The sequence below is a fragment of the Anolis sagrei genome, chromosome 3 (genome assembly GCF_037176765.1).
Source record: "Anolis sagrei isolate rAnoSag1 chromosome 3, rAnoSag1.mat, whole genome shotgun sequence".
Lineage (NCBI taxonomy): Eukaryota > Metazoa > Chordata > Lepidosauria > Squamata > Dactyloidae > Anolis > Anolis sagrei.
Genome location: NC_090023.1, coordinates 198,621,224 through 198,647,663, shown reverse-complemented (window position 1 = coordinate 198,647,663; position 26,440 = coordinate 198,621,224). Strand labels below are relative to the sequence as shown.

General features: G+C 38.7%; 1 protein-coding gene across 1 annotated transcript in view; it reads right to left on the bottom strand.

Moving 5' to 3' along the window:
* Positions 1–26,096, bottom strand: part of CPXM2 (carboxypeptidase X, M14 family member 2) — a 92,314-nt gene extending 66,218 nt beyond the window's left edge. Inside the window, exons 1-3 of the mRNA XM_060768595.2 lie at positions 25,498–26,096; positions 16,074–16,175; positions 1,580–1,689 (exon numbers count right to left, since the gene is read on the bottom strand). Of these exons, the coding sequence (XP_060624578.2) occupies positions 1,580–1,689; positions 16,074–16,175; positions 25,498–25,822 (537 nt within the window). The 5' untranslated portion in view covers positions 25,823–26,096. The remainder of the gene's footprint in view (positions 1–1,579; positions 1,690–16,073; positions 16,176–25,497) is intronic.
* Positions 26,097–26,440: the final 344 nt, after the last annotated feature.

Sequence of the window (26,440 nt, the reverse complement as noted above, 5' to 3'; positions counted from 1 at the left end):
TTATAAGAGAATGGAAAGAAGACAAAGAGTTTTCAGTAAATTTCAGGCCTTGAAATTATACTTGAGTACTAAGAACACGGCACAGAGCTTTTATGTTTTTAATCTGAAAATGCCAGGAAAAATATTATTTTTGCAACAGGAAGCTCTTAACTCGGATATATCCAAAAGAAACAGAGGCAAAACCACCAATTGATACCAACTGTGAGTCATGATGGGTCGTATGAATGTCTGATCTGAATTATGGGATTAACAGAAGGTTATCTGACTGCTACACAGCATGAAAACTATGGCTCTATCTTTGCTACATCCATTATAGATAAAGTTGGATCAAGAAAATAGGCAGTGTAAGAACAGGAAAAAGCAAGATGATCAGCTTATGAACTCAGGTGTGATTTGTTGACGTTTCTTCTTTCATGATGAAATCAAAAAAGCATTTATTCTGAAAATAGTTAAAAATAGGAACCCCATGTTCAGAAAAATATGAAGAAGGCATGCTAGTTAAAGGCAGCAAAAACTAATGAAAAGGCAGAAACTACCATAGATGAAATTATGGAAACTTCCTCAGGTAGGTAGCCTCCATGTGTGTTGAGCAAGTAGTGTCAATGAACAGTCATCTCGGTATAAAACATTAACTTTAAGGAAACAACAAGAGAAAAGGCAATGACAGATTTAATACTTGCACTGGCATAAAAAAAAAAACAAGCCAGGCAGCTATTGTTTTGAAACAACTGCATTTTAAATATCATTATAATTATATTACAATGTTATTTCATTATTTCCTTTGAAACTCAATCTACATACATAAAAAGCTACTGTACATTGTGAGTAGGCTAAAAACAAAGGGGCCACACATCACCCAATTTGGCCTCCAAACGTCTCATACCCCAAGGTATGACCAACAATAAAAAAAACCCAAAACAGTGAAAATAGCTTTAAAATCTTCCCCCAGAAACCATCAAGGACTTTATGATCTTCCGGAGAGGCCCTGCTCTTGGTCCCACCACCTTCGCAGTCGCGCTTGGTGTGGACGAGAGACAGGGCCTTCTCTGTGGTGGCTCCCCAGCTTTGGAATTATCTCCCCAATGAGATTAGGTCTGCCCCCTCCCTCCTGTCCTTCAGGAAGCAGCTGCAATCCTGGCTTTGGAATCAGGCATTTGCAGATTGATGGATTGATCCGGTAAAGACTAAGAGTGATTGGACCACAATGTCTGGATTGAGTTGGATGATGTTTTAACTTGATGAATTGTCTTTTATATGTATTTTAGGATTTATTTATTATGTATGATGTTTTTATAACGTTATTTATTGTGTAGCATTGAATTTTTGCTGTTGTTAGCAGTTCTGAGTCCCTCCACAGAGGTAGAGAATAATGGGATATAAAAGTTCCAAATAAATAAATAAATCCTTAAAAAAATAACATATACATTACAACGCAAGGGAATTTTACAGGAACAAATTTACCCATATGGTAACTTTAAAAAAGTCCCTTGTATAAAATAGTGTTATCCATCAGGCTGATTAAAAGCAGAAGCCATCCTCACTGCTGAACAAGCCCAGACAGTTGGAAAGGTGAGCTTACCTGAATATTCAACCGTGCTCTGTGGGCCCCAAGGCCATATCGCTTCACTGTGGAAGCATGGAGCTGGAAATCAGTAATTTTTAATGTTTCAAGACCCAGAGGAGGGCAGCCTAGAAAACAAGGATATACAATTTGTATTGGAAAAAAAAACAGCTAGACAAATCACTATGTTTACTTCTGTGTATATGCCTACATTCACAGAACCATGCAACAAATATTTTCCATGAAAAAATCTTTCCCTTGTATGCCACTGTATGCCCTCATTAACTATCCTTTTTCTCCATCTTCTAAATGAATGAAGTCAAATCTATCCAGATTTAAATTTAAAATCTTAAAATGAACCAAACACTTCTATTCATACTTTTTATGACTTTTGAACCAAGTTTAGAAGTGAGAAGACAGATATGAGCAGTCTCCTAGTTACAAAGAAGAAAACTTCAGTAGGTTTGTTCTTAAGTTAACTTTGTATGTAAGTTGGAACAGGTACATTTGAATGTAAGTTTGAACAGTGTGACTCCAGCCAAATATAAATATACGTTTAACTTTGGATAGCATAGGGAAGGACTAACACCCCTGTGGTGATAGTTTTGCTGTCTGTGCCCCTGTTCTTTATCTCATTTTCTGTCTCCGTGATAACTGGATTTTGCAAAATTTGGCTTGTTGTGGAAACAAGGATTGATGATAAAGCTTCAGTGAAGACACCTTTTCCCTATGATAACTCTTCCAGCAGTGAATTTTCCTTCCTAGAGGTAGATTTTTCTCACTTCATGTTGTTTCACCTCCATTCTTAACTAGGAGTCATTTCTAAGTCAGATATTTGTAACACGGATGCTGCCTATATATGATCGTAAATAATAATAAATTTTATTTACATCCCACTCCCTCTGCCCTATTTTATCATTTTTAATCTCTCGTTTCTGGCTCATCTATTTCCAATTAATAAGTGATCATTTTATCAAAATAGCCCAAATCATTTTTGTGTTAAAAGCAACAAGAGTATCTGGATTCTCTACGGTCAATTGCCAAAAGTAAGCAATAATTTAAAACTGTGTGTCTTCAGTCTAGGCTAAAACAAACTATTTCAATTCTACAGCAAAGTCATAATTAGTTCGGTGTGTGGGCCAGTTCTATCAACAAACCATTAAAAGTAGATTTATTCTAATTACAGAGCTCTCTAAATAGAGGGATTGAGTCTTTAAGTAGATAAAGATATGCTGGAGGAAACACAAAGAACCTTGTTTGAAAGACTTTTCAATAAAGGAGATGTGTGACACAGTCTGAGGGGGGGTTTTTTGCCAATGTCATTATCCATAATTTATACACTATCACAAGAAGGGCCTCCTGAGATCACTAGAGCCATAATTACATTCTTCTACAAAACAATTCTAGTTCCTGAATTATAAATAGTTATTGAGACTAATCAGACAAGATTTGATCTGTCCCATATATAAAGAGGGCAACAAGAAAGTTCTTGCCCTTACTACCCACTCGATATGGCAGCCCTGCTTTCAACATATTGTTAGAGGCAGCCTGTATGTTGGGTCACTGAAAGTACTGCCCTGAACTAGCCACATGTTCAATAGACATCAGTTCCAAACTAGATCTGCATATGAGTTCTCTTAATATCATCATCATCATCATCATCATCATCATCATCATCATCATCATCATCATCATTTTATTTGTTACCACCCATTTCTCACAACTTTAAGTGGGGTACAATATCATTAAAATACACAAATAAAACACACAAGTTTTAAAATAAATATTAAAAGTCATAGAACAAAGGTTAAAACAGCAATACCAGTAAAATGTCAAGTTAAAATTCATAGTTTAAGACTGATCAGGTAGACTTTCTAGAAGAGAGAGGTCTTTAATTGCCTGGGCTTGGCCCCATGTAAGCCACCCCGAGTCCCTTCGGGGATATGGAGGCGGGGTAGAAAAATAAAGTTATTCTTCTCCCTCTCCTTCTCCTTCTCCTTCTTCTTCTTTTAATTGTGTTTTAAATTCTGACTGCTCTTTTAAAAATATAAGTCATGTGTATAATATGTATATGAAACAGAAATGAATTTCATGCTTAGTCTTGAATAACATCTCATTTATGTATATACAGGCAGTCTTCATGTTACAAACATCCAACTTACAAATGACTCATAGTTAAGAACAGCAGTGAGGCAACAGGAAATGAGAAAAATCTATCCTCAAGAAGGGAAATTCACTCCTGAAAGAGTTATGGGGAAAAGGTGTCTGCACTGAAGTTTTAACATCAATCCTTGTTTCCAAAACAAGCCAATTTTTTTAAAATCCAATTATCATAGGGACATGAAGTGAGGTCACATCTTCTGAACAGGGGCACAGACAGCAAAACAAACACCACATGGGTGTTAACCATTCTCTGTGCTATCCAAGGCATATCTCTATATAGCTGGAGTTACACTTGAAAAATGTACCTGTACCGAGTTATATACAAATTCAGCATCTGAAGAAACCTACAGAACCTATCTTGTCTATAACTTGAGGACTACCTATATATGCAAATGCAGGTATTTCACAATTTTAAAAAATCCAAATCCCAAACACTTCTTGCGCAAAAAAATTCAGATAAGGGCTATGCAACTTGCACCGGGATTGTGGCGCAGCAGGCTGAGTGTCAGCTGCATTGAGATCACTCTGACCAAAAAGGTCATGAGTTCGAAGCCAGCCCAGGTTGGAGTGGGTTTCCAACCAATTGTGTGTAGTCTGTTGTCGACCTTTGCAACCCGAAAGACAGTTGCATCTGTCAAGTAGGAAAATAAGGTACCACCTTAAAGTGTGGGGAGGCTAAATTAACTGATTTATGAGGCCATAAAGAAGACTCCAGCAAAGCATTCCAGTGGGGAAGCATGAGGGAATGCGGAAGTGCTTCATCAGCATCGCAGATGGACGATGAAAGCAACAGCTCCCCTGACGGCCAGAAAAAGTTAAATAGCCTCTGTGTATGTCTGTATATGTTTGTATGTCAAAATTGGCATTGAATGTTTGCCATATATGTGTACACTGTAATCCGCCCTGAGTCCCCTGCAGGGTGAGAAGGGCAGAATATAAAAGCTGTAAATAAATAAATAAATGAATGAATAAATAATGCAACAACAGCTTTGTCTGGATCCACCAAGAGAGGTTTCTTAGGACCCATCTACACTGATCAGAGACAATCTGGGACAGATCTAAAATACTGCTGCTTTGATCTAGCCCTGGATTCTGCTGTGGCATTTTCACATCTGTGCTCCCAAGCCACAGCATCAGTGAGAAAAAGAGTCCTGACAATCCAGTTGGGCAGAACCTGGTTTGGCACCACTGGACAGTCACCCTTAACTTTATTGTTTTCTGTCACTACAGCAACAATCACAGAGCCCCAGAAAGTTCCTGGTCATCACCAGCCACCTTTGCCTATGTCAACAAATCCACCCCCGTGACTTGGAGAAGGGAGGTGAAAAGGAAGCAGTCAATTCCCTTCTTCCCTCCAAGTAAAAAAGAAGGTACTCAGCAATAGGCAGGAACTTTCTGGAGGTCCATGGCCTCCATTGTAGCAGTGAAAAACAACAAAGGTCAGTGCCACCACTGAGCTTGGGAACAAGGAGCCCAGTTCCTAATCAGAACTAGCCCAGCTGCTATGAAGCTTCAGGTGAGCTCCGTGGCATTCCTTGACTTTACCTAAGGTGGGGCAAAAACACCCACAAGCAACTTCTTGCTGACCTTGGGGTTTGTGGCTTAGAAAGGCCCTTTCGCTTTTTTCCAAAAAAACCCTTAACAAACCTTTTCTGCTTTTTGGCAGCCAAAAATGGCACATAATTTTTAAAGGTCTTTAGACCTAAGGAAAAAAAATCATTTTTAAAGGTGTAAAGCTCTATGCTGGCAATCTCTATATCAAATTGTTTAAAATTATATAAAAATAATCCTTAAATATAGAATGTCAGCTAATGATCTCAACCTGATTTCCCAATGTGACACTTTCTGGCCCCCAAAGGAGTCAAAGGACTAATTCAGAAACAATTAAACAGATATCTCCCTGATTTTTTAAATATATATATATATAAAGCTTGATATTTATTTATTTATGGTGTCAGAAGCAAACCAAGGGTATAATTGTAATGTATTTTAAAACACAAACAAAGATTAAATATATTATACTCAATGTCCTTTGACCAGTAGCTGGCCACTTGGAGTGCCTCTGGTGTTGGTATAAGAAGGTCCTCCATTGTGCATGTGGCAGGGCTCAGACTGCATTGTAATAGGTGGTCTGTGGTTTGCTCTTCTCCATAAATGCATGTCATGGACTCTACTTTGTAGCCCCATTTCTTAAGGTTGGCTCTGCATCTCGTGGCGCCAGAGCGCAGTCTCCTCGCAGGATCATAACAAATACGGGCACCCCCTGGGCAATGTCTTTGTAGACGGCTGATTCTCTCACAACCAGAAGTAACTTGCAGCTTGATACTAACTTTACCTAATTGTTTAAAAATACACCTAAACGAATTCTTACTTTAAATTCATTTCTGAACTGAAAAGGTTCTCGCAAAGCTGCAATATAAGGTGATGTGCTCTGAATGCCTATTATATTTCGTATACTATTTATTAATACAATGTCTATAGCCTGATAGTAATGTAGTGTGATTCACATAACCCTACATTTCAAAAACCATAATGGTCTTGATTCACATTGGGTTTTTTAAAAATGGCTTGCTAACATAATCTCATTAAAACATACTATGAAACCCATATTTGAGATAATCTAAATAAAGTGAACTTCTAAATTCACTTCCCTTTCAATTTTTAGTCTTATCTCTTTTCACTTTTGTGTCATGTCTTGTTAGAAGGCAATACCAAGATGGCCAAGGGCTAGGCCAGCTGAAGTTGTGCTGTGTCTAAATCCATCTAAGGTTATAAAAGCTGTAAAGGACTCAATATTACCTCCAACTTCTCCTAACTTTGTGCTGGCATTGTGTCTCCATCCCTGGCATGGAGGAGGTTTGAATTTCACATAACTTGGCTTCTCACTTTCCTTGCCCCTTCTGTGTTCCTTTTTTTTCTGCTGGCTCTGATACAGCTCTGAAATCATCCATCAGAAGAGGATTTTTCTGCAGAGGGATATTTCTGCCACTGAAGAAGCTTGTGCCTAATCCTCACCCTTTACATTTATAATAAGGATCACATTGTGAACCTGTAGACTGGAAAACTGTTGAATCTTTTATTGCTTTATGCAAGTCACTCTGGGAGCCTTTTTGGCTCACTCCAACACAAAAAATAAGATACATTTGGAATGCATTTGAATCTTGCTATGTGCCCAAAAGCCATTTTCTCTGTAGCGCAAACAATAAATGCACCTTTCCAGCCAAGAATCTTTTTTCTTTTGATTGAAAATATGTTTTGATTACTCAATGTTGTTAAACATTGCCACGGTCAGCCTTTCTGGAAGTTGGATGAGACTGAACAACATATTTTGTTCAAATGTAGTCTGTAATATTCTGTATTATTTATCGTTGCTGACAGTTGGCACAGAATGAATTACAGTTACATTCTGAAGCCTGGAGGATGTATCCAGTCATTGAAATGTGACATTTCCACATTTTTTTTCTCACACATATACTGTATAATATCCTTGCTATGCTAATGTAGACGACCCAGAGTATAGACATATAGATTGACTTGAGGAGGCTCTTCACACCTTACAAATCATCTAGGAAATATGCACAGTAGGCAATAATATTAATATTGTTCAAATACAACGTAGAGTTAATTGACTTCTCCATTATCTATGTGGCAACTTCTGGAATGATATTTTATGAATTTCCTAATATGCCCCCTAATACTTAAACTTTTAGAGCAGTATTCAAATGCAGAAAGAAATATAGACATAATACTCTTAAGTTGTACAGTTTTATATTTCTCAGTCATAGATTATATTTTATGTTCAGTTTTGGATTCTCCAGTGGTAAATATTAAAATAAATTTGTGTCAAATGTTGTGAAACTCTAGTAAGAACACTATACTGACAAAAAAAAACTTTCTGCCAATAAAATTATATTTTCTGTGCAGCTATACCTGTGTGGAATAGGTCCTCAATTTCAAATTGGCTTCACAAGAGGAATATTTTTTTAAAAAAACTCTCTTGAAATGGGAAGAAAACTGCTAAAATTACTTGTTGCTTTCTTTGAGAACCACCTTGATGAAGAATTACATACCTAGTGGCAAACTGCTTGTGTAACAATCTACTACATATGTGATTTGACATACTCCTTGCTTAAAAAGGCAGTGGCAGCAGTGATAGCAACAGGACACGTAGGCATCCAGGTTTGAGCTAGGGATGCAAAGCTTTGTTTATGTTATGCTAAAAGGCAAATAAATGGGTTCTAGAATAAATCAAGCTGGAACCCTACATTACAGATGGAGAGGCTCAATCAACGAAGCCATGGTTCTGTGTCTGCAAGGCCTGAGCAGGACTGTTGATTATAGGAGGACTTGGAGATGTCTCATTTATACAGTCATTAATTTACAAAGGCAATTTAGTGCCAGTTAACAGCAAGACCCATGGTGTCGATAACCCTGGAAGGAAAACACGATCCACAGTTGGTATTATAGTCGGCGTAATCTGGCACTGGAATGAGAACAATGTAGGCATCAATTAGGCCTCTTTTGGAAAAGTATTCCATAACTGGTTCTTCAGCAGAGAAAGCCCTCCCCCACATCCTCTGGTACCACATTGCCCTGAATGATAGAACACAGATGAGAATCTTTCCAGTAGACCTCAGACAAGCATGTTTAGAGAATGAGGCACTCCTTCAAGTATTGAGATCTCAAACCAAATAAGGCTTTAAATGCCACTGCCAGCTTCTAGACTTCAGATCAGAAGCATATTATCAGCCAATGCAGTTTGATAAAATAATGGTATGGAGGCCTGCTTTATCTCTAGATCCTTGGAATCCCCTAGATTTTTTATTCCAAAGCTGTTTTTTCCTACAGCTGTGATGGGGAGAATGTGGCCCTCGAGATGTTATTGGACTCCAACACTTGGAAGACCCAGCCACCATAGCCAGTGGTGACAGGTGATGGGAGTTTATATCCAGCACAACATCTGGAAGGCCACTCTTTGTCTTTCTCTATTTTTTTAATTTATTTTTTTTATTTTTATTTGCTTTTTTACACTTACATTAACCACATTCAGTATAAATGGTATACAAAATAATGTGCATTTTACAAACACTTAGACCCACTATCTAGGCCTGGACAATTTCCTTCATCATAAATATATAAATAAACAAATAAGCAAATGTCATATCCAGAATTCCTATCCAACGAAGTTGTATTGTTTTTCCTTGACACTTTCTAAAATATATTTAATGAAAACCAACCAATATTAATCAAATTCTGATCTTTTAATTTCCTCTCTAAGCACCCTCATTTCCATTGATAATTTGTCATTTAAAGCTACGTTCCATACCTCCCTATACCATACTTCCAGCATGAGATTGGTTACTATCTTCTAATTCCTTGGAATTATAAGCCTGGTCACTGTAAGCAGAATAATCATCATTTCTTTCTTTTCCATTTCTAAGTGCAACTTTGCAGCATATATTAGTAATGCTAACCTAGCATCCGGGGCAATGTTTAGTCCTATAATAGTACTAATCTACTTGAATATCTTGTTCCAAAAATTATTCAGCTGTGGTCAATCCCACTAGAAATGAAAATATGTCCCTTTATGTGTGCCACATCTCCAACTGTGGCTGGCTACTGTGATCTTGTATAATTTAACTAGTGCTGTATACCATCTCCACATGACTTTATACACATTTTCTTTTAATCTTATTGACAGATTCTTGACAACTCTCCACTTTAGTACCCTTTTCCAGTCAAGCTCCATTAATGGTCCTAGATCTCCTTCCCATACCTTTTCTAACAACTTCAACCCTATTTCCTCACCTACTAAACTATTGTATATTTTCCCAATTAGCCCTTTCCCAGATATTTGTTGCTTTTTAGTTTACATAACCATTCTTCATATTTATTTATCTCTCTAGATACAGAGTTTTTACCAAACCAATCCTTTTTCCATTTATATAACTGCTGCCTTTCAAACCAATTCAAAACATTCAATTCCTTCTTGTCTTTCCCTATTTTAAAAATGAAAAAATATTATTGAATTCCTGAACACAGCAGCAACATTTTATGTTCACAGTGACAGAACTGAGCACTTTATGTGTTGAAAACGTTTATGGAGTACACTATCATTATCTCAGGAAAGGAGCCTGTTTCCTTCCCATTTGTATCATTACTTAGTATGATGACAAAACAACACTCAGATAATGATCACTGTGGTCCTTCTGTTCCAAACATGAAAATGTTGATCTAAACATTTTGGATATTTAGAGTACCTTGGTTGTTTATTCATCAGTCTTTAAATTACTTAAATGATTTCTAGGTTTCAGCTTGCTGTGTGGGTGCCAATCTTTCCTCCTTCTTTAAAAAAAACACATTTAATGCTGTGCTTCTGTTATTTTGGCAGAGTTGAAAAGGAGGAATTCCAGTAAATCTGTTCTCATGAGATTTCCCATCCAAGTTTTCAGACTCAATAGGTTCAGTTAAGCTTTAGATAACATTTTACAAGATAACTTAGAAATTGGTATTTTTGAGATTGCTACTACTCTCATATCTTGTCTCAGCAATATAATTGTATGATGCCAATAAAAATAGAACTCTATCATCAAAACAACCAGTGAACCACCTGAGTGACATCCAATACTGAATAAGTGAACTTCTACTTGCACAATGAGATTTCCTCCATCTCTTCTCTCTGATGTTCTTCAAGATTCTCAGCAATTCCTTTAATACTCCAAAGCAGATTCTGGGGCCATGATAAAAGCTTCAGAGGGCAGGAAAATCCAATATGCTGATGGTCATATGCAATTGGGGGAGAATAAGAGGCACACTGCTAGGACTGTTGTGGGTGGGATGTTGGGTCAGATCGTTAGCTGAAATTTTAATTGTATTTCAACTTTCTAATCATCTTTCTTAATTTTTATATTTAAAATTCAGTGGTTTGTGTCATATTATTGTTAGCTGCCTTGAGTTCCTATGGGGAGAAAGGTAATATAGAAATAAAGTTGATGATGTTGACAATGATAAATAATAATAATCCAAGCAAAGTTTGGAAAATTTACTTTTTGGACTACAAGCCACTTTCAAATTGTATATGCCAATTGAATGCATTGTTCTTATGACATATTTTAGGAAACGGTCCATCTTGAGCTCCCCTTTGGAGTAAGGCACCATTTTCACTGTGCAGCAAGTATTAAATCCTGCTGACCATAGGACAAAATAGATAGCCAATAACAAAAGGAATAGGGACAGGAAAGAGAATCTAGTGAATCTGCCATTTCATCACTCTCTTGCCTATCTGCAGTCTGTGACACTTCAAAGCATAATCTCCTGCACCTAGTCTCCTATCATTGTGTGTGGTAGTCCAGAGTGAAAGTTCATGTAAGGGAGAAAAATGGCAGGAGAGAATAAGGACCTCATCACATTAATGAGCATCACAGGTGACAAGTGGAGAAGCATCACTGAACGGCTCCCCCCCCCCCCCCCCCCCCCGGCACTGTCCCTGCGATTCTTTATGGAACTTTGGAGTCTTCCCATGTTCAGAGCCAAGTGTCCTAGGATGCTTGCATCCCAGTTCACAGGCAGAATCCCATCAGAAGTCAGCCTGTGTTATGTGATGGGTGATGTGGGACTCCATCGATCAGCTCTGCTGCAAGCATCCTATGACACTTGCAGTCCATCATGTGATGAGATCAAAAAAGGACATAGAGGGAGTGGTGATTGAGAAAAGTTTTTCTATCCATTTTGAGCTCTATTTCTGGATGCCGTGTGTGCAGTGTGTGATGGGGATGCGGGAGTGAGAAAAAGGTAGAAATGAAAAATGCTTTTTTAAACATATAAAGATAGAAAATGCCCCAATCACTTGAAAAACAGAACCATTTCCCCTCATCCAAAGCATTTCCATTTGCCTTCTGCCAGCAAATGCTTCCTTATTTATGTCACCTCCATAAATCTTCAGCTTTGCCAGGCACAATAAGGAAAGTTTCATTCTCATTTCCCATAGAACAATCTAGAGTGATAAAAATATCTCTCCTCTACATGAATAAATGAACCGAGACTTATATAAGTAGGCTCTTAGAAATATGCACCACTCAACAGCTGTTCCAGCTCAAGGATGTTGGCCTATATCTCTCCATGAAGAGCAAAGTTAGATTATTCCAATGGTAAAGCAAAATGGAGAAGATTCTTTTATAACACATGCTTCCTATAACTTATTTAATCATGAGATTAGATCATCAGTTTCTATTTTAAAAAGTGACTCATTTGTAATTAAGATTTACTTAAAAACTTAACCCTATCATTTCATTTCTTTGAGCTACCTCTGCCATTACAGGTAGAAAAGGGACCTCTGTTGCAAATACCCATTGTGCCAGAAATCACACATGAATGGGGGTGGAATAATAATAATAATAATAATAATTAATAATAATAATATTATGTTTATTTATACCACACTTTTCTCTCCACAAGTAGTCGCTTCTTGATCAACAGAGCTGTGTCAATCCCAGCAGCTGCTTCTTGGTAAATGAAATTTGGGGAACTTTTAAAGTCCTGACATAGCCTCTAAAATAGGGGTCTTCAAACTTTTTAAACAAAGGACCTGCTCACAGTCCCTCAAACCGTTGGAGGGCAGGATTATAATTTGAAAAAAACATGAATTCCTATGCACACTGCCCATATCTCATTTGTAGTGCAAAAAACACTTTAAAACAATACAATAATTAAAATGAAGAACAATTTTAACAAATATAAACTTATTAGCATTTCAGTGGGAAGTGTGGGCCTGCTTTTGGCTGATGAGATAGGATTGTTGTTGTGTCCTTTCAGTTCGTCTCAGACTTAAGTTGACCCTAAGTGAGGGCTGGGTAAATGACCTTGGAGGGCCATTTGAGGACCCCTGCTCTAAAGACTTAGTCCAGATATGATGGAGCTCCTAGAGTAAGGGCTACTTAAGGATTGTGAACACATGGCATTTAAATGTGTAAGACTACTATACAAGATTCTGGCCACTATTTTTTTTTTTTTTGTGCAAAGAAACGTAAGAAGTTTGCACAGAATAAGTCCCAAACTGTAAAGATTCATATAAATCAATTATTCTTCTTGTTTTTTAAAAACCATTTCAAAGATATTATTTCCATAACTAATACGAGAAGACTCAATCAGATACAACTGAGCTCCTGTTAGCCAGAGCGTCATTTTTCCATGACTCTGATGTTCAGTTCTGCATGAACTCTCACACTTCTGAAGGATTAGGTTTGTTGGCTAGATCTGCTTACAAATCCATCTTTGTTCAAAACATGGATCTGCAAGTTTCCCTCCATGCCTACTTTCACCAGCAAGTGCTTTCTCCACTAGTAGCTTTCATTTGAGAAATGCCGAAGTGTTGGGCCAGTGCTTGGTTCAACACTGGGAGGGATGTTGTGGGGAGGTGACCACGGCTGCACTTGGATGTTGTGGGGAGGTGCAAGTGGAGGGCCAGGGAGTATGTCCCCCTGGATATGTCAGTCTCTGGGTGAAACATCCTTCTGAGGTTATTAGCCCCTAGTGATGTTGCTGTTATTGTGTCCAGTCCCTTTTTACAGTCAGATAGGTTAGTGACACTGGCTGCACTTTGTGGCAGAGAGTTCCAAAAGTTATATCTTGTGTGAAAAAGCTTTGGCTAAATATCTCACACTTCAGGTTCATTTGAGTCTTACTCATTACTTTTGTGTATTCTGCCAACAAATGAGATGAGAACACCCTAAACCGAACCCTCCACTCTGGTTTCAGTACCTCCTAGACTTGGAAATCATCAAGTTGTAAGGTCAGAACCTTGACTACATATAGTTGGAATCCTGATTTCACAGGGTTCTGCTTCATATAAGAAGTCCCCATGGATTATGGAGCCCCCCCCCCCCCCCATGAGTGTCATGGATTCTGGCTTCCTGTGTTCTCAAAAATCAGTATCATATTGTACCATCTTGCAGAAAGTCCAGCAATTAGCATGGAAAATTCTGAACAGCAGCCAGGATTTTATAGTGTTAATAGTTATCAAGGCTACAGTTCCTGATGACAAATGAGCATGAATATAGCTTTTAAATAACTTGAAACAATATGGAGGAACTTCAAATTCAAGCAGGAGTCATCTATCTTTGTAAGCACAAGACTTTATCAATCTTTTTCAGTGTATCTAATGTTAAACACAAGCAATTCAAGTCACTTTAGTTCTTCACACTTTCTTTAGAGTAGATTAATCACAAAAGCTTTTTAAAATAAAGAAACAGATATCAGAAAGAGCTCATTTTTTGCAATGGGCATCTACAGTATTTGTTGATGGTAAGAGGTGTTAGGCAATGCAGTTTGCTGCCTTGATGTGTGGTTGATTTTCTTCTCTGGAGGTCTTTAAGCAAAGACTGAATGGACATCTGTCCGGGGTGTTTTGATTGTGTTTTTCTACATGGCAGGGAATTAGACTGGATGGCCCTTGTGGTCTCTTCCAGCTCTATGATTCTACTTTTTTTTCAAACAGCTAATTTTTTTCTGTTCTCAAATCAAAGTTAGATCTTTTACATAGGAATGTGAAGAATATTTGAAAATGTTTTTTTTTTTTAAAAAAAAAAAGGTTTCTTATGTGTTGGGAAAACCTAATCATGTTAATGGCAATGTGCTCTTGGAAGCAAAACAGTTAGTCCTGGTCAGTTATTGGATGGAAGGCCACCAACAAATACTATGTGCTGTAGGCTACATCTTAAGAGAAAGGGTCTCAGAGCATTTGTTTCCTGAGGAAACACGCTGTGCTAAGTGCTCTCCCGAGAGTGCTTGCCAGAGGTATGTATCTGCCTCGGTCCTCCTCTCAGTCTGGGGATGCGGCAGACCACTGCGTCCACATACTGAAGGGGAGGCTGAAGCAGACGGGGGCTGGGATGAATAGCCCAAAGGGCCACATTTGCCCTGCGGGTCTGGTTTTACCCATGCCTGCTCTACAGAACTATTCAGCAGAAGACTAGTATGATTCATTCCTTCTTTCCATAGCACCTATGCCATATTTTTCAAGAGTTATGCAACATAACTTAATCTTGCATAAATGTAAACCCCCTCAAATGTAGGGTGAATTAATGCCATTTATTCTGAAGGCTTTACACAGCTGATGGAATTACTAAACAGACACTTCCATTCCATTTTTTAAAAGGCATGTTGTAACTGGCACTAATAACAAGAAATCAACAATACATTGCAAAACATTTCTTTCTACAGCAATACCACCGCTGTGCCTCCCTGCCATCTAGACCACATGCTGGTTTTTAAAGAAATAATAATAATAATAATCTTTATTTGTACCCCGCCACCATCTCCCCGATGGGGACTCGGAGCGGCTTACATGGGGCCAGGCCCGAACAACAAATTACAATAAAGAGAACCAAAAACACAACCGAAAACTCAAACAATAAACAACATCATAATTACATAGAACATATGAACACATAACAATATAAAATTACAATAGACACAGACACAGAGACAATGGGCGGGCTACATGTAATTATTAAAACAGCTAATTAAAACTTATTAAAAACTCAGACAAGATAAAAGAGAGAAGCAGATTATATGCGGAGTAGTACTCGTCATGGCAGGGGTTGTGGAAATGACGGTTCCGGCCAGAACAGATCTCCCCTTATGAACCATCTAGGACTTTAAGATTGTCTGAGGAGGCCCTGCTCTTGGTCCCACCTCCGTCTCAGATGCGCTTGGCAGGAATGAGAGACAGGGCCTTCTCAGCGGTGGCCCCTCAGCTGTGGAACACCCTTCCTAGGGACATTAGATCAGCCCCCTCCCTCTTAACATTTTGCAAAAAGGTTAAAACCTGGCTTTTTGAGCAGGCATTTGCAAACTTAATGTAACAGGCAATGATAGACCATGGCACGACTGACGATGCGATTGAATAGTGATTTCAGTAATGAGATGTTAAGGATGTATTATTTTATTGACTTTTATGAAACTATATTTATATGCTATGTTTTTAATTGTATTTTATATGTTATATGTAAACCGCGTTGAATTGCCTTCGGGCTGAGAAAGGCGGTATATAAATATGGTAAATAATAAATAAATAAATGTTTAATTTTAAATCTATGGTAAAATATATGTTTGATCCATTTTAAAGTGAAAAATAAAATCATTTTAGATCACGGAGGACTACCAGTAGTCCATTGCACTATGTATGAACAAGAAACTGCTTGTTTAAGCAGATATTAGATACCTCCTTATGCAAAAGTGTAGAAATTGCAATTGCCAGTGTAACCTAGAAATATGCTACTGTAGTGCTCCAAGAGGATTCCAGCCTACTGGTTTCAAGGAAATCATGAGCATAGACAACATTTTAGCTTACTTTCTCGGCTATCTTCATAAGTGCTTCGCCTTTCAAAGTCACCATCTAGAGTTCTTTCACTGTTCTTCTTGCTTTTCTCGCCCTTCTTGTTGCCATTTTTAGCTGACAGAAAAAAGAGAAACATATTACATTATTTCTCCCCAAATATAAGTATTATAACATAGCACAATACTAATGACCTCATCAGACGGGGTACTTTTTGGTTGCATATGCCAGTTTGTCTGTACTTTTGCAATGGAGCCTGCCAGCTCCCATTCCATGAAGTAAAGCAACTTCCAACGGGGTCCTATTGCAAAGATATATACAAATCAGTGCATGCCACAGCGGCAACAACACGGAAAGCTTCCCATGTTATATTGGCTCAATGGGGACAAGCCGGGTGGCCAACGCTTCCTCCAGTGGGATGGGGCCACAAGTAAGTTGGATGATGCAGGGCATGGGGTGACCGGTTCCCCATGGCCTCTGAAGGGCATTGCCAGATTTGCCACAATGTGTGGTGATTCTGATGGTCCATCTGATGTGGTCACAAGTCAATAAATGAAGAAGATAATGGGGAAAATCCCATCATCACTGTAAACTGGTAAGGTAAACATCTAATTTCTACTTGCAAAATGATCCACAAATCATATAAATATGGGGTTCCTTTCAGACAGAATTGAGTAAGTCTTACCAAATTCATTGTTATAAATGCAATACAATCCTGTCATGTTTCCTCAAAAGTCAGTTCTGCAGTCTTCAGTGGGGTTACTCCTAAGTAAATATAAACAGGATTGCTGTCCAAGTGCCACTTGTTTCAACAGGAGTTGTTTCTTACTGATCAAAAGGAATGAAAGGAAGGATGAACTCTCCCCAACACAAGCTACAACATCTGGTAAAGCATGGTTGGAAAAGGTTTCATTTTTGTTGTTGCTGCTGTTGTTGTGTGCTTTCAACTCAACTCCAACTTATGACATCCCTACCATAGAATTTTCTTGTCAGATTTCTTCAGATTTGCCATTGTCTTCCTTTTGGGTAAAAGAGGATGACATACCCAAGGTCATCCAGTGTACTCCCATGGCTAAATGGGAATTCAAATGTTGGTTTTCCATATTACGGAGTCCCAATCTAACAGTCAAATTAAGTTGCACCCGATTGGCTCACAATTCTTTTTGCAAATATTGCAAGTAAAGGCACTAAAATCAGGACTGCAAATGGAATGAAAGAGAAAGCAAAACTGACAGATTTGCATATCTAGGAAAAGGCCGTTGGGTCCTCTGTTCTTAAAGTTTAGGATTTGAATCCTTGTACAATTAGTGATGTTTGTGTTCACAGATTGTTAATAGCAGTGTGCCAGGTTGGCCACACATTGTCATCTCCACATTAGGAATAGCTCTAGCCACTGAATTTAGCCAAATCTAATTTAATTCTGTTTTTAATAAAAACTTACCAAAAGTTCCAAATTATTCCACAAACATGATGGAAAAAATGTGATTTGAGAAACAGAAATGCTGAGAGAAAATAAAACTGCCAATGTATCCTTGTCTTTTTCCCATCATTAGAGTCTAGTATGGGACAAGATGTATGCACTAGATACCTACATAAATGTTTTTTTTAAAGGGAGGGCCCAGTTTCAAATTTTTAATGTATCTGTATTAGCAACTACACAAAAGATAAAACTCTAGTAGAAAGCAAAGGATTCACTACACTATAAATTCTTATGGGCAATAGGACCACAGGAGTACATGTCATGACTCTAATTAAGCCTGACAGTTTGATACAAAAGTTCATGACCCAATAAAGCAGCTCCTTTCCTAAGAGTGCCATCAATCTTCTTATGATCATAGTGGCTCTTACGTCTAAAGGAATATCATTAATAATGGCTGTGAAATCAGAACAAGCTGTGAGTTGGAAACTTTGCCTACTACTGGCAAGTAGAATAACATAGCATATTTCCTATTTTCTCTTCCCCAGACAGCCAGAAAGTTAGTGTGAATTCCACCTGGGACAGCAAACAAGAAACAGTTTGTCCTTGACATATTCTAGACTGTGCACACAGATCCTGGGCACCTAAAAAGTGCAAGAGTTTTAGATGTATTTGGCACTTATCTAGAGATTCAAGACTGGCATGTGATTAAAAACTCATGACATCCCACAAACCTAGAAACAAAGATGACAGGTCTATGGATACAGTTAGGAGTAAGATTTGCTGAACTAATTTTACAAAATATTAGCCAAAATTCTACATCAGAGATATCATTACAATACATAACTATGTATGTCATCTTGATCCAACTCCACAAATCTGCCTTAATAACCTATAACCACACTGAGCAATGGAGGTCTGTTCTGCTGGTGATTGCAGTGCAGTAAGATGACATTTCCATACAACTCTTAGTCAGTTATCTGTGGTAGGATGAGGAGTTGTGATAGGCATCCTGCTTCTGATTTTCACACTGCAGATTGCTAACCTTGAAAAAGCCATCTTGCTGCATCCCAATTGTCATCAGAGGACACCTCTGTTACCAGGTAGGACTGCTGAATGTTAAAGTAGGCGTGAAAGATTGATATTATGGTAATAGTACAAGTATAAACATGAATACTGAACAGTTATGAAAGCATAAATCTAGCTTATGCATTCATAAGTACTCAACAGGATACCAACCTTTGTCTTTGCCTGCCAAGGGCCTAGTGAGAGAACATACAGGTGGGACATTTTAAATGAATAATAGAGAACATGCAGGCACTTGGGTGCCAAATCCTGTTCATATAGTTCCTGTAATTTAATTTTTACCCCATTTTATTCCAGCAATTTAGACTGACCTTAGACAAAGTATCTAAAGTTATTCTAAAAAACTGATTGCCTTTCTCTACCCATGAACTGGTGTTTGGCAGCTGTGACGGTCTGGATGAGGGCTGACAAATTGAAATTGAATCCAGACAAGACAGAGGTACTCCTGGTCAGTCATATGGCCGAACAGGGCATAGGGTTACAACCTGTGTGGGATGGGGTTACACTCCCCCTGAAGATGCGGGCTTGCAGCTTGGGAGTGATCCTAGACTCATCGTTGAGCCTGGAACCCCAGGTCTCAGCGATGACTAGGGGAGCTTTTGCACAATTTAAACTTGCGCGTCAGCTGTGCCCATATCTTGGGGAGTTTGACCTGTCCACAGTAGTCCATGCTCTTGTTACATCCCATTTAGACTACTGCAATGCACTCTATGTGGGGTTGCCTCTGAAGACTGCCTGGAAGCTTCAGCTGGTCCAACGAACGGCAGCCAGATTGCTCACTGGAGCGGGCTACAGGGAGCATACAACCCCCCTGCTACACCAGGCACACTAGCTGCCAATTTGCTTCCAAGAACAATTCAAAGTGCTGGCTTTAGCCTATAAAACCCTAAATGGTTCCAGCCCAGTTTACCTGTCCAAACACATCTCCCTCTATGAACCATCTAGGACCTTAAGATCATCTGGGGAGGCCCTGCCCTCTATCCCTCACAAATGCAACTGGTAGGAACAAGAGACTGGACCTTTTCAGTGGTGGCTCGTCGGCTGTGGAACTCCCTCCCAAATGATATCAGATCTGCCCCCTCCCTCCTGGTATTTCGAAGAAAACTTAACACTTGGCTTTGGGATCAAGCCTTTGAACAATAAATACAGCATTGGAATGTGATTGACTTATGCAACTGGTAATGGACCGATCCAGGATCATGATTTTAAACTGGCAATTTTAATATTTTTCTAATTTTTGGTGTATTTTTAATTGTTTTAATTGTTAGTACTATGTTTGGCATCCAATGGTTGCCTTCTGTAAGCCGCCCTAAGTCCCCCTCACGGGGGGAGAGGAGAAGGACGGGGTATAAATGGCATAGCTGTAAATCAAGGTAAATGCTTGTAATAATAATAATTACCTATATGATAGCATCTCATAGCAACTCACCAGAATGTTAAGATCTTTCGGAGAGACCCTTCTCTCATTGCCCCCACCATAGCAAATTACTATTATTTATAAAACTCCAGCAGATACATGGACCCGCTGTAATATAGTTTTACATCTTTATTTAGGGGACACAACAGGGCAGTATCCAGAAGAGCCACAAAGAAGAGGATCTTTTCTTGCACTCATTATAGATTGTTTTTTTTTTTGTCACGTCAGGAGCAACCGCTCCTGTTGTGAGAGAATTGGCCGTCTGCAAGGACGTTGCCCAGGGGACGCCTGGATGATTTTTGATGTTTTATCATCCTTGTGGGAGGCTTCTCTCATGTCCCCGCATGAGGAGCTGGAGCTAATAGAGGGAGATCATCTGCCTCTCCCCGGATTTGAACCTGCAACCTGTCGGTCTTCAGTCCTGCCGGTACAGGGCTTTAACCCACTGCGCCACCGGGGGCTCCTTACACTCATTATAGGTGTAAGGACAACATTTAAACATGATACCACAAGTTGAATAAAATTCCTCACAAAAGTGTTAATACTGCACATTATTACAAACTCGGAGTACAACAGGAAATTAACAGAAATGAACTGTATTTGTCTGACAGTTTTAAAAACAAACAAATCTAGGGAAGTAGATTTAGTTCAAGAAAGGAAATTGCACATAAAACTCAAAAAGGTACTTTAAGATTTGTAAGTTTGGCACATCACCATTTGAAAAATTAGAAACATAATCCAGCTTGAAATGCCCACTTTCTCTTAGGAATGTTATGGAAAAGTGACATTTGGCCAGGAGGCATTGCATAGTAAGGAATGTTCCTTTAAATAAAATACATCTGGCAACCATGGCTAGATATTTTTATCCTAGGCTTACTTGGAAGGAAAACAGTTCTCATCCTAAACAGCTTCATATGGCACCTTCTTCTGCCAAGAAAATCTTTATATTGGGAGTGGAGGACGTACATTTTTCTTTATGCGACCATAAGGATGGGGTAGGAGATGTGTAATAATTATGAACCCTGGCTTTTTTTTTTACTGTTTTAGACTTAGTCTTTGTTGGGCAGCATTCAGAGGGTGGACTATCCAACCAGAGTGAAAAATTGCCTTGGGTAATTACACTTGAAGTCCAACAACATCCTGAGGCTGTAGATTGGGAAAATTGTTTTGGAATGCTCATAGTATTTCATAGCAACATATAAATAATACGGATCCTATCACCTAAATGGTCACTGAACCCATGGTATATTCCACATGAGGATATTATACAAGTTGCCCCCGGTGGTGCAATGAGTTCAACTCTTGTGCCGGCAGGACTGAAGACCGACAGGTCACAGGTTCAAATCTGGGGAGAACATGGTTAAACTCCCTCTGTCAGCTCCAACTCTCCATGCAGGGACATGAGAGAAGCCTCCCACATCAAAATAAATAAATAAATCAAAACATCCGGGTGTCCCCTGGGCAATGTCCTTGCAGACAGCCAATTCTCTCACATTAGAAATGACTTGCAGTTTCTGAAGTCGCTCCTGACAAAAAAAGCAACTTATCCAATCACAACATACTTATCTTTTTATTGATTAAGTAGTAGTTACACATATTCCACTCTCCCTCCTTTGCATTCAAAGTTCTCCTCTTCTCTACTTCAGCTTTCTGCAAATTAGGCTGGACTGAGACACAAAACTGTGCAATATGTTTGATGGCTTGGGGAGCCTGAACCTGCATCTCCCAAGTTCCACTTCTACTCCCTAACCATAACATAAGGCTACCACATAACGTTGGTGCACCAGTGCAGCACATCTAAAGCTTTTTGATGCAAAGGACAACTAGTATTTTTCTCCCAATGTGCCAGGTACAAGTACCATATTTGTATCCATTGGCTACAATTGTCTCATTCATTTATGGAATCTTACTAAGACCCAAAAACCAATGACTTCATGAGCAACATCAGCCTCTGGACCAGCCCTTTGAGTTGCACTGCCCTTACATGGGGATTTATTTCCTTCACAATGGCACTGCCAATGTTTAGTTGATGGGGAGGGTGTGGTTCTGTCAGTTCATCTTTTTGGATTTACAAGCCTTCATTTGTGTAGAACAAAACTCTGTCAGAACTGATTTTCATTTGAAAGCAATAGAAGTAGAAGAAAAACAAGATGTGCCCCTTTTTTGCTGTGACAGTGCTGGAAACAGCTGCATTCGAACTCTCCATCCCTATTAGCTTAAATTAATCAAAAGTGTGTGGCATATGTAACCGGCTGTAGCTTTCAGACTGTTATGAATTTTGGTTCCAACTCTTTATTCAAAGCAAGCACTGATCAAAACCAGCTGCTCAGCCAACGGGCAGATCACATGTTCCTAATTCTTATCCTTTGGCTTGCCTTCATTCCAGCTCAGAGTCAGACCCACTGATTGTTTGCTACAAACACCTAATTAATCCAGCATGCCTTTAGCCCCATTGAGCCAAAGCAAAATAAAAGCAAAATGCCAGTTAAATTGTCTTCTGCACAGTGTATCAACATTTTCTTGGATGCCAAGTTAGAGAGAGAATTAACCCCAAAGCTAAATTCTTAGCTGTAAATCAAGGTTAATTATTGTTAACTGTATTTGTTCTATGCTTTCCTGCCATTAGTCAGAACTTAGAAATATTAATTCTGTCCATTTATTGGTTTGTTAGCTTGTTTTTGGACTTCTGGTTCCAGAATCCCAAATTATAATAGGCCACTGTTTGCTATGGATAACCTATCATGTTGCTGGTGGAATTCTTGTTGCTACTAAGAGTCTACAACGTACTTTTTACTAAGTATTGGAAAGGATCAGGGCTGTTCTTGTTGTAGCTGATTCAGTTAATGAGTGGGTTGATTGATTGATTGTATTGTTATCTTGTTTATATAGCAAGCTACTGTGTGTTTGTAGCTTGTTCCTGATCCTTGTTCTTTGTGTAAGTATTGTGGTCTATGGTAGGCTTGAGGCTCGGTCTGAGCTGGAATCTTTTGTTTGTGCCAGGAACCTTGTTGCAATGTCCTGTGAAGACAAAGCCTGTGAAGGAAGACAAGGTCACTCTATGGACTACAAAGTAAGAGACTGTATATTGTTTTCTGTTACTTTCCTGCACATCATAGCTGAATGAAGATGACTGTTTTGTGTTACATTTGTGGTGAGAGCATTTTTTCTGCTTTGTTTTGTATGCTGCAAATACAACAATATTTTTCTTTTCTACTTAAAGCCGAAGACTCATGTGTTTTTCTTTTATGAGTTGCTTTATCACACACATAGAGTTACAAGAGCTAGAGTCAGTCTGTGTGCTACTCGTATTAAATGCTGACTATTCTTGGAGATGGATTTCCCTAAACGTTTTTTTCCAACCTCTGTTTTTAGTTAAATTAACACCTTGGGGAACCTGTATAGTTAATTTGTATAAAGCAGTGTTTTTCAACCTGTGGGTCCCCAGGTGTTTTGGCCTACAACTCCCAGAAATCCCAGCTGTTAGGATTTCTGGGAGTTGAAGGCCAAAACATCTGGGGATCCACAGGTTGAGAACCACTGGTATAAAGGGACTCATACAGTGAGAATGCCTCACACAGAGTTCCACCTAAATCTTCTGTACACCAAGGACTTTATCACACAAAGTCTCTATTCCATGACAGTCATGCTATCACTGCAACCAGATACGTGCTGGCAAGGAAACCCAGTTATCAACCCTTTCTCCATTCATGCAGTTGTGTTGATTCACCAACCCATGGTTCCATGAGCGCATTTCCATACACCCTCACGACCCCATCTTGCCACATTTCCACTGCTCCAGCATTATCATCATACCTAACAAATACTTCATGAAGACACAGCACAGTAAGGAAAGACAACCACATTGTTACATTTCAGCAAGGTGAGACTGTAGCAGGCTAATGCAGGTGTTCACAACAGAAAAAGAATCTGCAGGCTTTTCCCATGGCACATCAATGATATCTAAGAAAAATATACCTCAGTGTACATAACTGCAAAAATCCAAGCCCTTTATATTCAATGTGTAACATCAAAAATGTAGTAGCCTCCCAAAATAAACAACTCGCCAACCAAATATGAAGTGGGAGTGGTGATAATACAATAGGAAGTCCAATAGGAAGAAGGCATACATGATACCTTGTAATAACCCAGAATGAAGCCACTATATTATATGTCATGAGACATTTTAGTTATCAATATATTGTTCCCATCAAAAATAGTGAGAAGTATGTGTGCCATTTTAAACCAAAGGTGTCAAAAATAGCTTGACCACCCTTAACTTCTATAAACTATAACTTGAAGGGAGGTCACCGTTTGCTTCCCAAGCAACAAGGCATCTAAAGCTGGACTTTGAAGAGAACAAAATCTGGCACAAATTCCCATTCAATCATACATTGCATTGTTCCTGATGAAGTTCTGGCACATTATATTCAAATGATTTCAGTTCTCTGAAAACAGTACAGGTACAGTTGATGAATACCTGTAAAGTGACTTTTAATACAGTTTCAGTATCCCTTAACCTGAAATCTAAAATACTCCAAAATTTCAAGTTCTCTATATGGATGTCTGAGAGAATGACAGCTTTGTTTTCTAATGGTTTCATGTATATAAACTTTGCTTCGTGCACAAAATCATGTAAAATATTATGTATAAAATTACCTTAAGACTATGTGGATAAGATGTGTAGGAAAAATGAATGAGTTTCATGTTTAGACTTGGGTCCTGTTCCTATGACATGTCATTATGTGTGTATATGCAAATCCCCGTATTCCAAAATCTTCTCAAAAACAAAATTCAAAACATAAGAGATGCTCAATATGTATAGACCAAGAAGCAGCAGCAACTACAGACTTTGCTGAAATATGAACAGTCATATTCTTCACTGGTGTACATTAATTGTCTTCCCCAAAAATCACAATGTGATTTTATTAAATTCATTTTTTTAACTAAAGCACATATATTCTGCCTTGTAGCTAAAGATTTCAGGACAGGGTACAATCGAGAATGCAATTTAATACAGAATCAAAATAAAACTGCCCACCTCTTAATATCTCTTTAATTCTGTTTTTTTTAAAGGAATTGTTCTGAAGTTCAACAGTAGTTCACAGTCTGCCCCAAAAGATAAATCACAAATTATCCATATGAAGTGGAGCAATGTAAGCACAGAATACAGTACAACTCTATCTTTGAAAATGACCATTTTACACAGCAAACAACTCAGTTGTCACTTGTCATTATCTAGGAAAAATCCTATAAACTGTCTGCAAGGTGTTGTAATATGAAAACTTTTCTTAAAAGAATTTAGATGATGAGAGAAAGGAAAGAAAAGCAGTTCTGTCTTCCCAAAATAATGGATTCAGGATAAATTTAGATTTTGAAACCATCATGATCACTAACTCTGTTAATGTAACAGCTGCTGTTAGTACGAGGGGGTTTAACGTCATTTGAAGCATAGCTTTTATCCTGGGGATATTTTATCTTATTTGGAATCTCAAAGTTTGGAACGGAAAGAAGAAAGTTACCTGATGGGGTCTCCTGACTGGATTTATCTTTTTTGTTGGCTTTCTTTGATTTTAACTCCTTCTTAGCTGGTTTGAACCTTGGGGGTTCTTCGGTCTCTGCAGGAGGCTCCACTTCTTCCTGCCTTGGTTGTTCTGTGAAAGGTGAAAATTCCTCATCAGGATCAGGGAAGGAATAGTAATGATCCCTGTTGATAATCTCCTGCAGGTAGTAATCTTGGTCTTCCATAGGGAGACCCCAAATTGTGGCCCCAAGCAGTGCCAGATCAAAAACACAGATCACAAGACAGAACTGAGCACAAGAGGCTTGCTTGAAAAAGGGACTCATTTTCAATTCCTTTTCTTTTATTGCACCAAAAAAGCTCCCCTGTGAATATCCAGTCTAGTTTCAGCAGCAAGGAAAAACAGAGAACTTGGCTGTTACTGACTCCCAAGATCAAGAGCAGAGTCTGGGATAAGTGCTTCTGCTTTGGATGAGTTTGCAAAAGTTGCAAGAAGTGAAGTGGGAGTGAGGACTGGAAATGAAAGGAGGGAGCTGCTGTCTGAGCTTCATGTGATCACTAGAGCTCCCCAGCCAGACACATATGCAGACATATAGGAGAGAAGACAGCTAGCACTTGGCAGGTGTGATTCTCTATCCAAATCTCTGCAATTCCTCCCCTCTTTCTCTTCTCCCCCTTTTCTTTGCTCCCCATTAAAACTTTAATAAAACTCTTGGCTTACAAGATTCGTGGTGCTTACAGTCAAACACAGCTAGAATGTTGAGGAATGCCGAGTCTGAACATGCTGTTTATTCACAGAAATGAAACATTGGCCACAGGACTACTTCCCCGAATCTCTTTAAGAAATGCATCTTTTCGCTTGCCGGGATTATAATACAGGGTTAATATGCGCAGATGAAAGTGTAGAAAGAAAAAAAAGTTTTCTCCTGTGGTTTCTTTTCCCT